Source organism: Ylistrum balloti, unplaced genomic scaffold (genome assembly GCF_031769215.1).
Source record: "Ylistrum balloti isolate Yb309-2 unplaced genomic scaffold, AGI_CSIRO_Ybal_v1 Utg369640, whole genome shotgun sequence".
Lineage (NCBI taxonomy): Eukaryota > Metazoa > Mollusca > Bivalvia > Pectinida > Pectinidae > Ylistrum > Ylistrum balloti.
This window is the reverse complement of record NW_026781901.1, coordinates 1,781,970-1,802,520: the sequence shown is the minus strand read 5'-3', so window position 1 is coordinate 1,802,520 and position 20,551 is coordinate 1,781,970. Positions and strand designations below refer to the sequence as shown.

The 20,551-nt window shown below is 36.6% G+C and overlaps 1 protein-coding gene across 1 annotated transcript in view; it reads right to left on the bottom strand.

The window, feature by feature from the left end:
• Positions 1 to 11,505, bottom strand: part of LOC132553769 (uncharacterized) — a 46,327-nt gene extending 34,822 nt beyond the window's left edge. The window contains exons 1-2 of the mRNA XM_060218045.1: positions 11,097 to 11,505; positions 2,768 to 2,885 (exon numbers count right to left, since the gene is read on the bottom strand). Coding sequence (XP_060074028.1) covers positions 2,768 to 2,885; positions 11,097 to 11,504 — 526 coding nt within the window. The 5' untranslated portion in view covers position 11,505. The remainder of the gene's footprint in view (positions 1 to 2,767; positions 2,886 to 11,096) is intronic.
• Positions 11,506 to 20,551: the final 9,046 nt, after the last annotated feature.

Genomic DNA, 20,551 nt, shown 5'->3' with positions numbered 1-20,551 from the left:
CCTGGGGACCAACTCATAGTGTATGATAATTTGAGTTTGTCTGTTTATATAAATATAACTGAATGTTACATGAGACAAATATTTTTATTGGCCAATTGTTTTATGTTATCTCCCGATACCATAAAAAAAAGCTGATGTCATTGTGCAACTTATGTTTGGCCAATTCAGCAGTGTAAGAAATTGTCAATGGAAAGAGTCCTTTGTAAATGTCAAAAACATTGCAAAAAGGCACGACTTTGTAAAAAGGAGAAATAACTCATCTCGATATTGATGACGCACATTTGCAATGTATATGAATTATTGCCAGTAAGTTTCACTGAAGTCCACTCAGTAGTATAGGAGATGTAGCTAGTACATCATTACGTTCTCAAACGGGCATAACCTTCTGAAAAGGGAAAATAACTCAACATGATATAAATTATGCACATCTACAATGTTTATAGGGATTATAGCCAGCAAATATTGTTGATAGTAATTTAGCAGTTTCGGAGGAGTAGCCAGTACATCATTGTGTTTACAGATGGACAGACAGAAGAACGGTCAGAAGGACGGACAACATGATTCCAGATTGATTGTCTAGATATAGACCTGGCATTTAATACACTGCATTACCACTTACAAATGTAGGAATTCTCTATGGAGTATTTTCTATTTTTATTCCATTCCTTCTTGCTTTCTAAACCTATTGTGTTATAAAGTCCCAGCTGGTGGACATTCTTAAGGCTTAACTGTTGCCATATAACGATTTCATAGGTGAAGACAGCTACTGAAAAATTTCAAAGACAAGGTTGCAAGAGATAAAGGTTGATGAAGACTTAAAAGGAAAGTGTAATGGTTGTCATAACCATCAGATCTCTTTGAGAAATATTCTACCTGTTCATGCAACATGAAGTTAGATTTGATCGATGTTTGTTAGTATGTCTGGTGACGTTGTTATTTAAACCCAGTGCTACGTGACCTAACAAGAATGACTAACACCCCTTTATCTACCTACATGGAGTATATCTATAGATTTTCATGTCATGTATCAGTGATAAAACAATGATTACTTCACTTGGTCTTATTTTAATGTATATTTCTCTAGTTCATACATGTCAGTATAAATTCCAGGTGCAACTGATTACCAGATTAATCAAGAAAATGTCAAACAGAACTGAGAAAGATACACTTAATTCCCTCATCTACAAACATAAGCCTGCAGATCCGAATGTCATTATGTTTAAGGAAGTAACTATCATGTAAGACAGAATTTGAATAAAGTAACATCCTGCAGTTTTATTAAATATGCTTAGATACTGCTTCCTTTTACAACGTGTAAAAATTATTTCCTTCACAACAAATTACTGCCATCAGCAGCGGTTTACTAAAAACTCTAGCTTATGTTAATTCGTTAAACTTGTTAGCAATATCAAGTTTGTTTTCATTTTTTTTTTTTTTTAGTTGAACAGGTGTATCATACATCTTTAATGTGAAAATTTCAGACTCAGTAAGAGTAAGAAACAGATCTTACCCTTGATTCTGTAGCAGTAGATCCTGGAGGAAATTTGTACTGGGTGTAATTGGATTTGCCAGTCTACATAAATAACACTACAATGTTACATGTACTCTAGACAGAGCGCTTCAGATAATGTGTGTAGCACTTCAGACTTGTAAAACAAAACAGTCTGTACACAATAGCTCATTAGTGAACCACTTCAGTGTCTAATTGCTAATTAATACATGTAAAGAGATGCTCTACACAATATGGCACATCGTTTGGAAAACAGGGGAAGAGAAGTTCAAGCTCTAGATGTGATGGGTTAGTAACGGAGGGGGAGAGGGGGTGTGTAATATCTGATTATTGGTAAATACACTGTTAAGAGCAGGTGCCAGGTGTCCATTTTATATTATCATTTACAAACAAACATTTACATAACAAGCACTAGCTGCCACGTTTTCTCATTCATACCAACTGTGTATTAGTCTGATGCCAGGTGCTTTGCTATCCTGGATTGTCAACTTTTCTACAGTAATATCATTTACAAAATTTTAGACAATTAAATTTGAAATATCCAGAATTATCGTTGATTAAAATACTGCTTACATGATGCTTTCTTTACTAAATCTTTGTCATTATACTTCCTTTCTGTGGGGGATGTTAGTATTATTGTTTTGTTCTGTTAATCTTAATGTACATTTATTTTACTAAAACTTTTTCAGACATCCAGAGTCATGTTATCAAAGACTACTGTATACTATACATGAAAGCTTCTTTCTCAACTCTGTGCTTAACATGGGCCTCATTCTGAATTGAATTTATTTCATAATTTGCTAAATTCACGAAATATATAATTTACTCCTAAAACTTTCCTTTCCAAATGACCATTTTACCCGGAAATGAGATAAAAAGGCCTATTCCCAAATGAGTGGAAAAAAGCAGTGACATATACAATCATTTAAACCCCCAATTAATATAAATCAATGTGGAATAATACTGCTTATCAAAGGTCAATATCAAAAATACAACTACATGGTACAAAAGCAGACAAGTTTGGAATAAATAAAGCACTTTGTCTAGACAGGAGCCTGACTATCTTACAATCACATATGAAGTGATTTCAAAAAATGTACTACATACATACAAACTGCATATCGTATGGTGAAAACTTTTTATCAATATCGAAGGGAATTGAATTAAACTCCTGTCTTATTTAGTAACAAGCCAGAGAAGCATGTAATGTTTAGGATTATGTCAACATAATTCCTAGTCGTCAGCTGTAACATATACCGTGAAGTAGCTTGTCCACATCATAGGGGTCCGAGTATTCCTCTGGTTTGGGACGAGGGATGCCTCCAACACTGTCCTTTTTTCTATCAGGTGGTTCTGTGTAGTCTCCTAGCTGTATCTGTAATGGATCCAGATAAAATCTTGTACCATGCAGTTATAACTAGGTACATTAACATACTGATAAACATGTTATTGGTATACCGGTACAATAACATGTAAACCCACTTTTGTAAAAATATTTACAATCTAGTTCTGTGAAGAAAGAGTAATTTCTCTTTTCACTGTTTTTTTTTTTTTTTTTTTAGACAATAGAACTAAACTGAAAAATATATGCAGCTACCTTGAACTAAAATTATTGCAAGTTTCATTTTTCTAATTTTTTCTTTTTGGTGAAAAATACATCCTTTTTGCTTAATTTTTTTGTGCTGGAATCAGACAAAAATATCCTGCAGTATAAACAATGCTTTAGTCTGTAGCCTTACCCATTTTAAAACTGAGTAAGAAATATGGTACTTGTGAATTCACCAAGACAACATAAATGTAGCAACTGTTATTTTGCCAAGTTGTGTTTCTACACAAAGACATAATATATGTGGATTTAATTTCATATGTGTATACTTTTAAAGCATGCTGAAGCTTCAGTCACTGATTCAAATAAACATACCATTTTTATGTTGAATCTTAAACAAATACAATTCTTTTGTTTTTGTTTTGTTTTGTTGTTGTCAGCTCCTTCAGCACCCTGAAATAGGACTAGCTCTAATACCCATTGTGTACATCAGATCCTTCCACATTTCTATTTGACATGTACATAAATCACAACCTCTGAACATTCCTCTTCATCTTAAGTGTTTTTGTATTTAGTATGACTCATTTCTACTTCCTCTGAATCACAAAATCAAATTTTATATCAACAAAAATTTAAAGACCCCATACCAACTCAAGATTACCTCTATAAATGTGTCAAAAAATACTTCACACACTTACGAGCCACAGTGGTGTCTATAGGTATAGATTTTTGTATATATAAGCATTCCTCCAACGTTTTGTTTGTCTCTATTGATATCTCGTTTTTTTACAGATCATTCCAGATAAATTTTGAATTTTTTAAACATGCTGGTGACACTTGACATTCAAGATTATCAGCTTGAACACCAGATATGATGAAAATCTATGTAAATATAATAAGTCAATTTTTGAAATAATGATGAGGCTTAGGTAAATAAAAAAAAAGTATTTCCCAGTTAATGCTTTTATTTTCAAAATAAAAATAAAACAGGTATTGTATGCATTCATTTTCATATCAAAAATAAAATGAGTAACAGATACTCTCATTTTCAAAGTTTAAATAATTATTATTATTATTATTATTATTACATTCTTAATGGCCTGCCAACACACAAAAGGTCATTAGGGCCATCAAAGTTTAAATAAATCAGGAATCAAATACATGTTATTCAACGTAAGTATAAGCTTGAATATGATGACGTATTTTCATTGGTTGTAACTTTAGCAATATTCTGTTTATAGTTTATCAGTTTATCAAAGATTATTGACAAGTTACTAAATAAACTTTCCAGTGATGGTTACCTTGACAGACTTATATACATGTATATCGTATAAGATTGTTGGAGTCAGTTTATCCATGTAACAAAGTCCAAAGAAATAACATTATGATGCCCCTTGCAGTTTAATCTGCAATTCTGTCTTTTTTTTCTTACCTTTTTAACTATGCACTTCAACTTAAACTTAATAGGTTTTGATTTACATGTACAAAGATTGTATCTGTAGGTTTTGCTATGAAATTTCAAAAGTGCTGCAAGCCTTAATTTTTTTTTTACTCTATTGTTATGTAATGCATAAGGAACTGGCATGAACATCCAATTAGGTGGACAAATGATTAGACCAAGATAAAAGCAGTGGGGAGGGGGCACCCCAACGTTACCAGGGTAATGTTAGACTGTATTCCAAGATGACAAATGACTTTCATTTAGAACAGAAAATTTTGGGGTTGTTAAGCATCTGCTATGTATCAAAAATTCCTGATACAAAATGGAATTAGTCATTCTTTATCACTTGTACATTGTAAATTACTGACAAATGCAATGACTGTTCATTTTCATGTACGACAATTAATACAATGTGCCCAAACATTAGTCATAAACAGAGATGTGTACTGATGACCCATTTCTTACCGATACAGTGGCTGGCATCACAGACGTAACATATCCATGACACCTGATCCTATAAACGTCTTTATAAATTCAGTTTCTACATCAGCACGTCTAGACTAGATCCTTGATTTCAGGTTGTGTGAGTGGTGCAGTTTAATATCATTCACAGAAACTCAAGGTCATGTAAACACACATATATATATATATATATATTCAAATGTTCCAGGGAACAAGTACTTGTAAAAGACTATCAATTAGAAGAAGAAGGATGTTAAATGACAAAGTTGAAGGGATGAGGACAATGTTGAATGAAAGGAGGGAAGAAAGAGACAACAATCACAGGGAAAAAAGCTGTTAGTGGAGGGAGAAATCTGGAGGCTCTGAAGAGCTGTTAGTGGAGGGAGAAATCTGGAGGCTCTGAAGAGCTGTTAGTGGAGGGAGAAATCTGGAGGCTCTGAAGAGCTGTTAGTGGAGGGAGAAAACTGGAGGCTCTGAAGAGCTGTTAGTGGAGGGAGATAACTGGAGGCTCTGAGGAGCTGTTAGTGGAGGGAGATAACTGGAGGCTCTGAGGAGCTGTTAGTGGAGGGAGATAACTGGAGGCTCTGAAGAGCTGTTAGTGGAGGGAGATAACTGGAGGCTATGAAGAGCTGTTAGTGGAGGGAGATAACTGGAGGCTCTGAGGAGCTGTTAGTGGAGGGAGATAACTGGAGGCTATGAAGAGCTGTTAGTGGAGGGAGATAACTGGAGGCTATGAAGAGCTGTTAGTGGAGGGAGATAACTGGAGGCTATGAAGAGCTGTTAGTGGAGGGAGATAACTGGAGGCTCTGAGGAGCTGTTAGTGGAGGGAGATAACTGGAGGCTCTGAAGAGCTGTTAGTGGAGGGAGATAACTGGAGGCTATGAAGAGCTGTTAGTGGAGGGAGATAACTGGAGGCTCTGAGGAGCTGAAGTCTATAACAGGAGCAAAGGCTTCAGGAAGTTAAGGAAAGCACGATAATTGATAAATGGGAATAAATGTCCCATAACATTATCCAGTTAGGAAGGTTAGGAAAAGGAAGAATAATACTTGTTTTTATACCATAACCAGCGTTGAAACATGAACTAGATCTGTTCATGTGTTGGATGTAAGGTCTCAATCTGGTATATCAACTTTTAGGACAATCAAAGTAGAAAGGAAGTGATGATCAATGACAAAATTCCGTTTTATCATCAAGCTGTTGATAGTATTAGGTGCATATCCTTAAATTTGTTTACAATTTTTTCTGGCAACCACACACTTTTAAGATAAAAATATTTGTGCCATTCGAAAAAAAATAGTTAATGAAAAAAAAAAGTTAACGAAAAAAAAAAAATGCCTGAAATAACAGTATTCTAAACTGATTGTTAAGCACATCGACTGCTAATACTGTGTTCAGTTATTTAATAGTGATGACCTAGGCATATTATTTACAGCATCAGTATGCAGAGGCTCCCTAAAACACATCTACTACCAACTATACTATATAGAGTGCTATGATGAATTAGAAAATGAGGTGTTACTGCAGGCAGCCACTTATATAAATCTTGTTTTTATTGGAGTCACTTGTCTTAACAAGACGAGAAATGCCAGTGACAAGCTCATTACTACATTTGGCCTTCATTACTTCGTCCTTACCAAATTACTAGCGAGTGAAGGTTGGTGGTATTGGGCGCAGGGTTCTAGAACTCAGTTTTATTGAATTTTTTAGCTGGTATATTCTGTGTGATAAGGAGAGGTGATTCTGAGAGACTGCATATGATAGGTTTATGGGTGGAAGGGGATGAGTCATGATCAGAAACACTTGGATGTGGGGACACACCCTCAACATCATGGTAAGGTCAGAGAAAGCATCACAACTTATTGCACTATTTGGTATTCTGTATAATATACATTGTTGGGGTGTTTGACTCAGTATTGGACACATGGAAAAACATATCAATTTTGGTGATTACACATTAACAGGTCAAGGAAATCCACAAATTTGTATAAGATGCGAATTGGCCCATCTTACGCCAACTGGATTTGTTACTAAAAATAGCCAAAATCATTTTAGCAGTAACTTTTTCAATACATCATGAAAGCGACTATAATGTAAAATAAGACGAGAAAATTTTATAAAACGTTCTATTTTCCAATAGTATGTTACAAAACTAAGACTTTCTGTTAATTACTAAAATTAAATGTCACTGCAACCATTTTTTATTGATATCTAGAAAATAAAAATGTAAATATTGCGGTCCTGATCTAATTCATACATTAACACTCGTAACCCTGATGCTGCCCATGCTTATATGTCTAGAAAGAAGCAATATGGCAGACGCAAATACAAAAAAGTGACGAGGACCAAAAAGTTACCTTACAGAAAGTGCCATAATTGACTGTTAAAAATCATATATTATAACATTATAGAATCATTTACTGCGAACAAGAATTAGAAGAAAGGCACAAAAGCAAGTGTCACACATAAGACATGTGGGTTTGTTTACCTTGTAAGCTGTCTTTTCTTTGAGGCAGAAGTTAATGACTTCGTCACGTGACAAGGCATGTGACCCACTCTGCTTTTTTCGTAATCAACCAAGCGTGAACATGTTTATAAACAATAGTCAAGATAAACAATGTTCCAATGCTGAAAACATGTGGAAAAAACCCCAACAAATTTGACATTATAGGCGCATGTATTGCTTTATTATGGATATATTTTATCATTCACAAGCTGAATTCTCCATTTCCCGACATTGAAATCTAAGGTAATAGCCGCTTTAAAAGTCACATTAATATATGACAAGGTAAATAACTTCTTACTAAAAAAATGTTTAATGAAAGTTCTGCCTACTTAGAAACTTGAGGTAACAGTCACCACTATAGTAGCTGTAACTAGTAATAAAAGTCCATATCCCCAGGAAGTCCATACTTTCTCAAGAGAAAATCCTTTTTTTTCTTTTCAATTTAATTTTTTTTTTTGGCTGACATAAGTAAATCTATGGTTTTCCCCAACATGATTATTAAGCCTCTTTCAATTAAAAGGTCCTTGTTTCAGCGGTGACTAAATTAACTTGTGTTTGAAAGTTTTTGCATAAGGTGAAAATTAATTTGGCTGTTAGTACGATTTTTATAAAGGTTTGTTGTAAATGAATTGACAGGGACACAAAGACACAAATACATTTCTGAGTGCACTCAACGAAAAACTTAAAACGACTCTAACAAAATCCAATAAAGATGGTATCCACAATATCTTATTTCTCCAGTCCGAGTGAACAGATAATTAATGGCTGTACCTAGAAGTGACAGAACATAGAATAAACAGACATTACAGCAGACTAATATACATTTTCTTATGTATTTGTTTATAAGTTTATTCTCATTTCATAAATTTTGATTAATTTACAGTTGATCTAAATAAGTTGAATTATCACTTAATATAAATATTACAGTCAGTCTTGTAATCCTAACTTTTCACAGAATCAGAAGTCTAGTATCTGTCATGTAGTAGGCTCATGTGAGTTAATGAATGCAGTAGATAATTTTCAATCCAGAAAATACTTCCAGGTAAAACAAATTAAGACCAATGAGCTGCTCACCGAGACAAATCATTTAAATTTTATGACTTTCTATCACGCAGTTATTCCATTCAGCAGCTCTGTCTACCTGATCATGACAAAATATCACCTTATAAAATGCCTGAACATAACAACTGCTTCACTGTGCAATGAGGAAACAAGAAATAGTTCCTGGTAGAAACAAATCACAAATGAAATGTAAAGGAAAAAGGATTCTTGTTACATGAAACAATATAAGTGAAGTCGGAATATATTATAGTATAGAAATAGATCACATCCTGCCTTAATTATATCAAATACAGCTGATTCCGAGATTTTCAGTGTCAATTAAGACCATCTCATAACCATTAGAATTTATATCCTTAAATAGTTATGACCAATATAGCTTTTCATCTCCAAAAAATTCTACTCAAATTTTTGACAACATATTAGAAAGAAAACTGTTCCTCAATTAACAATTAAATCTCTCTCTCTAGTTACAACACTATCAGAACTCACAACACTTCTTCTGATCAGTCACACTTTCATTGCGCCATAAAGTATTTGAAATTATCCCTAATTCATTTGATCTGTTACCAATTCAAAAAGTTGCATTAATAATCATTGGTGAATGAGTTTACTTTTAATCACAAGCTTTTTAATATACCTGCATTAGTAGCTTACCACTCACATGAGGTGAGAGAACTGCTGACACCATGGTTATACTGATACTAGGTTACTTAGGGGCAAAGTAAGACATGACCAGTAGGAACAGGTCATCAGTGTGTCATATACACACAACTTAATCAAACCTGTCATTACAAAACACGATCAAAATCCACAATCGCAATAGTAAAAAATACACACTGCCCAAGGCAGATAAGTCAGGACAAAACATGTTAAAGGTTAGGTAAACTTAACGGTTAGGTAAGTACGCAAAAAACATGTTAAAGGTTAGATTAGTCACAGGACATAATATTCTGTAAGAAGAAATAATATCTTTATAGACATACAACATATATTATTGACTGTTAAAGCTACCCCGTCTCATTCCTCTTCCTAAAATGACATAATGAAAATGACCTCATTAACAGAACACATGTATATTCACATCATTGTTAACAATAAAATCAAAACCTGCTTATATATCTCGAGTAATCATGGATCAGGCGACCTCTCCCGTCTCTCCCCAGGGGACCTCTTCCGTCCCTCCCCTCCCCAGGGGACCTCTTTCCTCCCTCCCCATCCTAGTTGGTTTCCTAAAGATCTGCCAGTAGGGCATCTTGGAACTATATTGACTATAAGTACCTCATCATATATTTGTATAAGCAATAATATTATGACCAGGAGTATTAAGAATGTATCAGGTTATAATGAGTGTAAAACCAAACCTAGTATTTAAGCGTTATGCTGAAATTGAAAACAGTCATAACATGGAATGTCCAGTAAGATCACAGAGACATCATCATACAGTGAAAAATTCAAATCTCATCATCACAGAGGTCTTATAGTGGTTGTCTTGGGCTGCAGTTGTAACGCGACAGTGGTGGCCAAACGTGAAGGTTTTGCTTCTGCGTGGAAGCATGATTCATGTGAATATTGTGTGATTCAATGACAGAATCTACACATTCTTTGTGACAAATAATAAATCCATCTGTGATATACAGATGTAATGTTATAAATACATATGGGAACAATTCTGGTTCATTATCATTATAAAATTATATCACTCCCCTTTATTTGACCAGGAAAGCATACAGAGATGAAAAATAGTATGTAACCTGCAGGTGTCCGAATACACACAGAAAAAAATATTGTGTAACTTGCAGATGTCTGAATACACACAGAAAAATATATTGCACTCAAAAATCAAAATAAATCCAACCTTTATTGAAATGTATATAAATTATTGTGCTCAGTAGCTTTGTCAGCATTTTATCATTTTGAATGTTGATATAGAAAATTCATTATCCTGACTTCATTCCAACAGATATGAAGATAGATTATAAATGTACAGAAGTGATACTTATGCAAGTAAACTATAAACATTTTCATACAATCACCGCCAGAGATAAGTCTGTGGTACAATACACACAGGTGAAGACATATTGTATAATCTCAGGTCTGCCACTTACCAGACTGTTTGTGTGTGCATGTTCCATGCTGAACATGAAGTTATTAGCACTATAACACAGAGATTACAGATTGTGGTAATGTGTTATTCACCAGGTCGCCCAAAGGGACCTGTGTGACATGTTAAATTTAGTATGAACTAAGGTATATAAAGTACAGTTTGTCATTATGGTTAACGAGTTCCGGTGGTTAACAGTCAACTTGTTATCCTGGTAAACATGAAAACATAAAGGTATTTGGTCACAATTTCATTACAGTATCAGTTAAAACTTAATTAACACCAGAATCGTGTTAGTAAACAAATCGGCGGATCATGGATCACGCCAGTTGTCTGGTGAAGTGTTATTTACATGTGGTATGTTATCGTCAAGAATCGTCGACATATTATCTGGTATTACATCACATAACTGATAAATCTTCAGAAACAAGTGACAAAAAACAAACCTTAATATTAGAGAAGGTATTTACCTCTTGTTTCGGTGGCACCTGTTCTGGAGACTTTGCCAAATCATATGAGATAATTTCACGTTCGTGAGTAACGTCACGCTCGGGTAACCCCGAATTGACAGGTGTAAACTCCCCCGCAGTCACTGATCCAGAACTAGGGTTATATATCTCAACAGGTTCACTGTAACTGTTCCCCATAGTGTCATGTAAACATCCCGCCTGTGAATGAAAGTGTTCACGGTTAACGTTCTCGGTTCTGTCCTTTGTTCCCTTACGATAAGCTTTGCGAGTTTGAGAGTTCCTTTTGGGCTGCCCAACTGAGCCACTTGTTGTTGAGAACGGTTGTGTTGCAGTCTGCACGGGAGCCAGTCGACTGAAGGGCTCGGAATACACATCATCGCTCTCGGTGTGTTTTCCTGCTAACATCATTAATAGTAGGTTTGCAATTTCCCTCTTAACACGCACGTGCTACAGGCTGTACTGAGTGTGACAGGATGAGGCGGTAAGGGCCAAATATCATCTTCCTATCCAATCCCTATCTTTTGTCAGTCACAATTAAATACAACGACAAACATTTTCCTTCCTGGTTCGTCGCCGCACATGAAGAAATTTGTGAATTTTGATTGGCAGAAAATCACTATTTATCATGGGGCCGTTTTCAGGGGCGGGATTACAGGGGCTATTCCCCTTGATAACAATCGATAAGGCTCAGTCGCTGTGTACAAAGTATGGATTGTATTATAAGAGAATGCTGCTCCTAGTCTGTAATTTGAAGCCATGATAAAGACACTTTTTATAACTTTTCGTGTTTCTTATATAAACGGACAATATACTGTATAATTATTTGATATACGGAAGGAGTTTGCATCACGATAAAGTAAGTGAAAGTGGAGGGATATAAATATAGAAACTCGGTCAATTAAATCGTTAGAAACATTAATTATGGTGCGTCGCCCCTGTACATGGACGTGTACCTCTATCATACATATACTATTACGTTTTTATTTACAAATGATTCAAAATTCTAAAAATAGTAACAATAATGTAGTCATGAAAATGAAATAGAAATTCGAGATCGCTGTAGATGTATGAAGAATTGGCGATGAAGGTCTGCATTCAAGACCACCAGATCACTCATTCATTAACTAATTAAATTCAGTTTATCTTTCGGATGCATTTTCTACATCTCTCAAAAAACACATTGATCTCCTCGTCAATGCATTCAGAATCAGTTATCAATTGCAGTTAATCATAATTATGCACTGATATCGACTATCAGTTATAAAGATATCACATTGGAAACTGGAAACAATATCCGTGTATATCTTCGTCAAACCCGGTTGTGTGTCTAGTTTACTTTAGAAATCAAGCCCGCCGGAGTTATGCCCCTTTAATTGCGTACTAAGCTTCTTTTGGACGTGTAATGGTCAAAGAGGGAAACTAGCAAGACCGTGCAAATGTTTACTTCACTAGCAGTTTTACGACTTGATTTATTGAAACATGAGTGTTACCAAATATAGGAATAATTGCATCACCAAAATGTTTAGAATTATTATCACGTACAAGATAAATTGACGGAAGGAGGACAGACAAATTTAGTATAATTACTACATCAGTGTACAATTACTTCAATTTAGACATAAAGACGTAGGATCTGATAACAGATGTGGTAACAACAATCTCCCGAAATGTCAACAGAAATCTTAATTAAGAATAATGCTAATTACAACAGCAACATTTTTTTTTAAAAATCATGGTACATAATTTGTATACAGTGGTGTGGAGTGGTTTATAATTTGCATACAGTGGTGTGGAGTGGCATATAATTTGTATACAGTGGTGTGGAGTGGTTTATATTTTGTATACAGTGGTGTGGAGTGGTTTATAATTTGTATACAGTGGTGTGGAGTGGTTTATAATTTGTATACAGTGGTGTGGAGCGGTTTATAATTTGTATACAGTGGTGTGGAGTGGCATATAATTTGTATACAGTGGTGTGGAGTGGTTTATAATTTGTATACAGTGGTGTGGAGCGCTTTATAATTTGTATACAGTGGTGTGGAGTGGTTTATAATTTGTATACAGTGGTGTGGAGTGGTTTATAATTTGTATACAGTGGTATGGAGTGGCATATAATTTGTATACAGTGGTGTGGAGCGGTTTTTAATTTGTATACAGTGGTGTGGAGTGGTTTATAATTTGTATACAGTGGTGTGGAGCGGTTTATAATTTGTATACAGTGGTGTGGAGTGGCATATAATTTGTATACAGTGGTGTGGAGTGGTTTATAATTTGTATACAGTGGTGTGGAGCGGTTTATAATTTGTATACAGTGGTGTGGAGCGGTTTATAATTTGTATACAGTGGTGTGGAGTGGCATATAATTTGTATACAGTGGTGTGGAGTGGTTTATAATTTGTATACAGTGGTGTGGAGCGGTTTATAATTTGTATACAGTGGTGTGGAGCGGTTTATAATTTGTATACAGTGGTGTGGAGTGGCATATAATTTGTATACAGTGGTGTGGAGCGGTTTATAATTTGTATACAGTGGTGTGGAGCGGTTTATAATTTGTATACAGTGGTATGGAGTGGCATATAATTTGTATACAGTGGTGTGGAGTGGCATATAATTTGTATACAGTGGTGTGGAGTGGTTTATAATTTGTATACAGTGGTGTGGAGTGGCATATAATTTGTATACAGTGGTATGGAGTGGCATATAATTTGTATACAGTGGTGTGGAGTGGTTTATAATTTGTATACAGTGGTATGGAGTGGCATATAATTTGTATACAGTGGTGTGGAGCGGTTTATAATTTGTATACAGTGGTATGGAGTGGCATATAATTTGTATACAGTGGTGTGGAGTGGCATATAATTTGTATACAGTGGTGTGGAGCGGTTTATAATTTGTATACAGTGGTGTGGAGCGGTTTATAATTTGTATACAGTGGTATGGAGTGGCATATAATTTGTATACAGTGGTGTGGAGTGGCATATAATTTGTATACAGTGGTGTGGAGCGGTTTATAATTTGTATACAGTGGTGTGGAGTGGCATATAATTTGTATACAGTGGTGTGGAGTGAAGGGATGACAATGATATGTGTAAACCTGGAGGGAAACAATTACTCGTTGTTAAGTTACAGATCACGATGAAAACATAATCAGTAAAGGTAAGAATCTGACATGACACCTTACTCACCCTCCACCGCCCAGGTAGAGGATGGGGATATAAGTAACTGATACGACGAACGCCGTAGATACGTATCTAGGATATCGTTTGTTAAAGAATAATACATGTACAGCAATGATTATTTCTTAATTTCAAGTCAATTACATTCATATAATTCTACACGAACCTCCTTGAGAACACAACATCACGTTTTAATCAGTTTCAACCAACCTTTGGTAATTAGATATCTCCTTAGTGATATTACTCTAAATATACATTTTCTGCTATGTCCTCGGCATTGAAATATATTGTTTCGCAACCATATTGAAAACAGAGGAAACAATTACATAATAAAGGTAATAGTTTACATTCTTCATTGAATTATAAGTATATTACACATCCTTTTTCAGCCTTATTTTATAATTCACCAACAACTACCATTTCTTTTCGTTTAGAATGGCACGGATCAAGGAACATGTACAACACGACGGGAAACAGTGTTGTCAGCACCACCAATTTTAAGTCTTTGTCAGTGGTTTGAAAATAAAAAAGAAAACAATATCAATGACGATGATATGTATGTAAATTAATATTATCAATAGCTTACCTAAGTAATGACGTCAATCATGCGTGACATGGAAACACGACCAGGAAACGCGTTAAGTGATCAGTCAGTTCACTTGGTCATTCGAATAAACACTGGGTAACACGAGCACTAGATAACACGAGCATCAATAACACGATCCATGGTAACCCTGACCACTCATCAACATTGAAACTACTTAACACAACGACTTATTAACATGGCCAGTAATGTGAACTTACAGGTGTTATAAACATGTACTTACAGGTGTTATATACATGTACTTACACGTGTTATATACATGTACTTACAGGTGTTATATATATGTACTTACACGTGTTAAATACCTGTATTTACAAGTGTTATATATATGTACTTACACGTGTTAAATACCTGTATTTACAAGTGTTATATATATGTACTTACACGTGTTAAATACCTGTATTTACAAGTGTTATATATATGTACTTACACGTGTTAAATACCTGTATTTACAAGTGTTATATATATGTACTTACACGTGTTATATACATGTACTTATAGGTGTTATATACATGTACTTACAAGTGTTATATACATGTACTTACAGGTGTTATATACATGTACTTACACGTGTTAAATACCTGTATTTACAAGTGTTATATATATGTACTTACACGTGTTAAATACCTGTATTTACAAGTGTTATATATATGTACTTACACGTGTTAAATACCTGTATTTACAATTGTTATATATATGTACTTACACGTGTTAAATACCTGTATTTACAAGTGTTATATATATGTACTTACACGTGTTAAATACCTGTATTTACAAGTGTTATATATATGTACTTACACGTGTTATATACATGTACTTATAGGTGTTATATACATGTACTTACACGTGTTATATACATGTACTTACAGGTGAATACACACTGAAAGTCAAAGGTAATGTATATGTTATATATGAAATTAAAGATTGGAACTAAGGATTCAGTTTTAGTAATTTTTTTTAGTTTTGAGTGCTTTGTCCCGATCTGCCGTCCTGTCTGTACAAGTTTTTTTATATAATAAGAAAAGCCATACTTATTATACAATCTATGAAAAGTTGATGATAAGACAGACAGACATACAGACGGACGGACTGACGGACGGACAGACAGACAGACAGACAGACAGACAGTCAGTCAGTTGGACAGTCACTCAATAACATGATCAATTTAGAACCGAAGAAACTGAATGAGTATTTCTCTTGAAAATATATATAAAAAAGCAACAAAACTTCATTTACAATTATCGTTTAATGAAAGGAACAACTTTGTACACCGTGATAAGCTACTCATCAGGGCACAGTCTTCTTTATCCCATGAAAAGACCAATATGTCTTGGAAACCTCCGTTTCCTGTGGGAGTTATACTGAAAAAAGAATTTATTTAAGTGTAAGACAACAAATATATTAGGTACGTAATTATTACATAACAACGAATGTAAAAGGTTTTTATATAATTGATTTATTCATATCTATATACTGTATCATACATTCTGTTGGAAATAACAAAACAATTATGGGATGACATCAGTACAGACACTTAGAATCCGAGGAAGCGACGAGTTAAGTGAACCCTACAAGCAACGTACCAGTGAGGCGAAGGAGTGAACATATTCGGGTAAGTTCTGATAGTCAGATGGAGGAGGGAATACATTCGGGTTAGTACTTACCGATAATGTAATGTTCTGACAGTGGGATGGAGGTGTGAACACTTTCGGGTTAGTACTTACCGATAATGTAATGTTCTGACAGTGGGATGGAGGTGTGAACACTTTCGGGTTAGTACTTACCGATAATGTAATGTTCTGACAGTGGGGTGGAGGTGTGAACACTTTCGGGTTAGTACTTACCGGTAATGTAATGTTCTGACAGTGGGATGGAGGAGGAGGGAACACATTCGGGTTAGTACTTACTGGTAATGTAATGTTCTGACAGTGGGGTGGAGGTGTGAACACTTTCGGGTTAGTACTTACTGGTAATGTAATGTTCTGACAGTGGGATGGAGGTGTGAACACTTTCGGGTTAGTACTTACTGGTAATGTAATGTTCTGACAGTGGGGTGGAGGTGTAAACACTTTCGGGTTAGTACTTACAGGTAATGTAATGTTCTGACAGTGGGATGGAGGTGTGAACACTTCCGGGTTAGTACTTACAGGTAATGTAATGTTCTGACAGTGGGATGGAGAAGGAGGGAACACATTCGGGTTAGTACTTACTGGTAATGTAATGTTCTGACAGTGGGGTGGAGGTGTGAACACTTTCGGGTTAGTACTTACAGGTAATGTAATGTTCCGACATTGGGATGGAGGAGTGGACACTTTCGGGTTAGTATTTACCGATAATGTAATGTTCCGACATTGGGATGGAGGTGTGAATACATTCGGGTTAGTACTTACTGGTAATGTAATGTTCTGACAGTGGGGTGGAGGTGTGAATACATTCGGGTTAGTACTTACTGGTAATGTAATGTTCTGACAGTGGGAAGGAGGAGGAGGGAACACATTCGGGTTAGTACTTACATGTAATGTAATGTTCCGACATTGGGATGGAGGAGTGGACACTTTCGGGTTAGTATTTACCGATAATGTAATGTTCCGACATTGGGATGGAGGAGTGGACACTTTCGGGTTAGTATTTACCGATAATGTAATGTTCCGACATTGGGATGGAGGAGTGGACACTTTCGGGTTAGTATTTACCGATAATGTAATGTTCCGACATTGGGATGGAGGAGTGGACACTTTCGGGTTAGTATTTACCGATAATGTAATGTTCCGACATTGGGATGGAGGTGTGAATACATTCGGGTTAGTACTTACTGGTAATGTAATGTTCTGACAGTGGGATGGAGAAGGAGGGAACACATTCGGGTTAGTACTTACATGTAATGTAATGTTCTGACAGTGGGGTGGAGGTGTGAACACTTTCGGGTTAGTACTTACCGATAATATAATGTTCTGACAGTGGGATGGAGAAGGAGGGAACACATTCGGGTCAGTACTTACCGATAATGTAATGTTCTGACAGTGGGGTGGTGGAGGAGGGAACACTTTCGGGTTAGTACTTACTTGTAATGTAATGTTCTGACAGTGGGGTGGAGGAGTGAACACTTTCGGGTTAGTACTTACCGATAATATAATGTTCTGACAGTGGGATGGAGAAGGAGGGAACACATTCGGGTCAGTACTTACCGATAATGTAATGTTCTGACAGTGGGGTGGTGGAGGAGGGAAAACTTACGTGAACAAAAATACAGTAAATTAATGTTCTGACAGTGGGGTGGAGGAGTGAACACTTTCGGGTTAGTACTTACCGATAATATAATGTTCTGACAGTGGGATGGAGGTGTGAACACTTTCGGATTAGTACCTACCGATAATATAATGTTCTGACAGTGGGATGGAGAAGGAGGGAACACATTCGGGTTAGTACTTACTGGTAATGTAATGTTCTGACAGTGGGGTGGAGGAGGAGGGAACACTTTCGGGTTAGTACGTACCGATAATGTAATGTTCCGACAGTGGGATGGCGGTGTGAACACTTTCGGGTTAGTACTTACTGGTAATGTAATGTTCTGACAGTGGGGTGGAGGAGTGAACACTTTCGGGTTAGTACTTACCGATAATATAATGTTCTGACAGTGGGATGGAGGTGTGAACACTTTCGGATTAGTACCTACCGATAATATAATGTTCTGACAGTGGGATGGAGAAGGAGGGAACACATTCGGGTTAGTACTTACTGGTAATGTAATGTTCTGACAGTGGGGTGGAGGAGGAGGGAACACTTTCGGGTTAGTACGTACCGATAATGTAATGTTCCGACAGTGGGATGGCGGTGTGAACACTTTCGGGTTAGTACTTACTGGTAATGTAATGTTCTGACAGTGGGGTGGAGGAGTGAACACTTTCGGGTTAGTACTTACCGATAATATAATGTTCTGACAGTGGGATGGAGGTGTGAACACTTTCGGATTAGTACCTACCGATAACATAATGTTCTGACAGTGGGATGGAGAAGGAGGGAACACATTCGGGTTAGTACTTACTGGTAATGTAATGTTCTGACAGTGGGGTGGAGGTGTAAACACTTTCGGGTTAGTACTTACCGATAATGTAATGTTCTGACAGTGTGGTGGAGGTGTGAACACTTCCGGGTTAGTACTTACTGGTAATGTAATGTTCTGACAGTGGGATGGAGGTGTGAACACTTTCGGGTTAGTACTTACTGGTAATGTAATGTTCTGACAGTGGGGTGGAGGTGTGAACACTTTCGGGTTAGTACTTACTGGTAATGTAATGTTCTGACAGTGGGATGAAGGAGGTGGGAACACTTTCGGGTTAGTACCTACCGATTATGTAATGTTCCGACAGTGGGGTGGAGGTGTGAACACTTTCGGGTTAGTACTTACTGGTAATGTAATGTTCTGACAGTGGGATGAAGGAGGTGGGAACACTTTCGGGTTAGTACTTACAGGTAATGTAATGTTCTGACAGTGGGGTGGAGGAGTGAACACTTTCGGGTTAGTACTTACCGATAATATAATGTTCTGACATTGGGGTGGAGGAGGAGGGAACACTTTCGGGTTAGTACTTACAGGTAATGTAATGTTCTGACAGCGTGGTGGAGGTGTGAACACTTCCGGGTTAGTACTTACTGGTAATGTAATGTTCTGACAGTGGGATGGAGGTGTGAACACTTTCGGGTTAGTACTTACCGATAATGTAATGTTCTGACAGTGGGATGGAGGTGTGAACACTTTCGGGTTAGTACTTACCGATAATGTAATGTTCTGACAGTGGGATGGAGGTGTGAACACTTTCGGGTTAGTACTTACTGGTAATGTAATGTTCTGACAGTGGGGTGGAGGAGTGAACACATACCTGTTAGTACTTACAAGTAATGTAATGTTCTGACATTGGGATGGAGGAGGAGGGAACACATTCGGGTCAGTACTTACTGGTAATGTAATGTTCTGACAGTGGGGTGGAGGAGTGAACACTTTCGGGTTAGTACTTACCGATAATATAATGTTCTGACAGTGGGATGGAGAAGGAGGGAACACATTCGGGTCAGTACTTACCGATAATGTAATGTTCTGACAGTGGGGTGGTGGAGGAGGGAACACTTTCGGGTTAGTACTTACTTGTAATGTAATGTTCTGACAGTGGGGTGGAGGAGTGAACACTTTCGGGTTAGTACTTACCGATAATATAATGTTCTGACAGTGGGATGGAGAAGGAGGGAACACATTCGGGTCAGTACTTACCGATAATGTAATGTTCTGACAGTGGGGTGGTGGAGGAGGGAACACTTTCGGGTTAGTACTTACTTGTAATGTAATGTTCTGACAGTGGGGTGGAGGAGTGAACACTTTCGGGTTAGTACTTACCGATAATATAATGTTCTGACAGTGGGATGGAGGTGTGAACACTTTCGGATTAGTACCTACCGATAATATAATGTTCTGACAGTGGGATGGAGAAGGAGGGAACACATTCGGGTTAGTACTTACTGGTAATGTAATGTTCTGACAGTGGGGTGGAGGAGGAGGGAACACTTTCGGGTTAGTACGTACCGATAATGTAATGTTCCGACAGTGGGATGGCGGTGTGAACACTTTCGGGTTAGTACTTACTGGTAATGTAATGTTCTGACAGTGGGGTGGAGGAGTGAACACT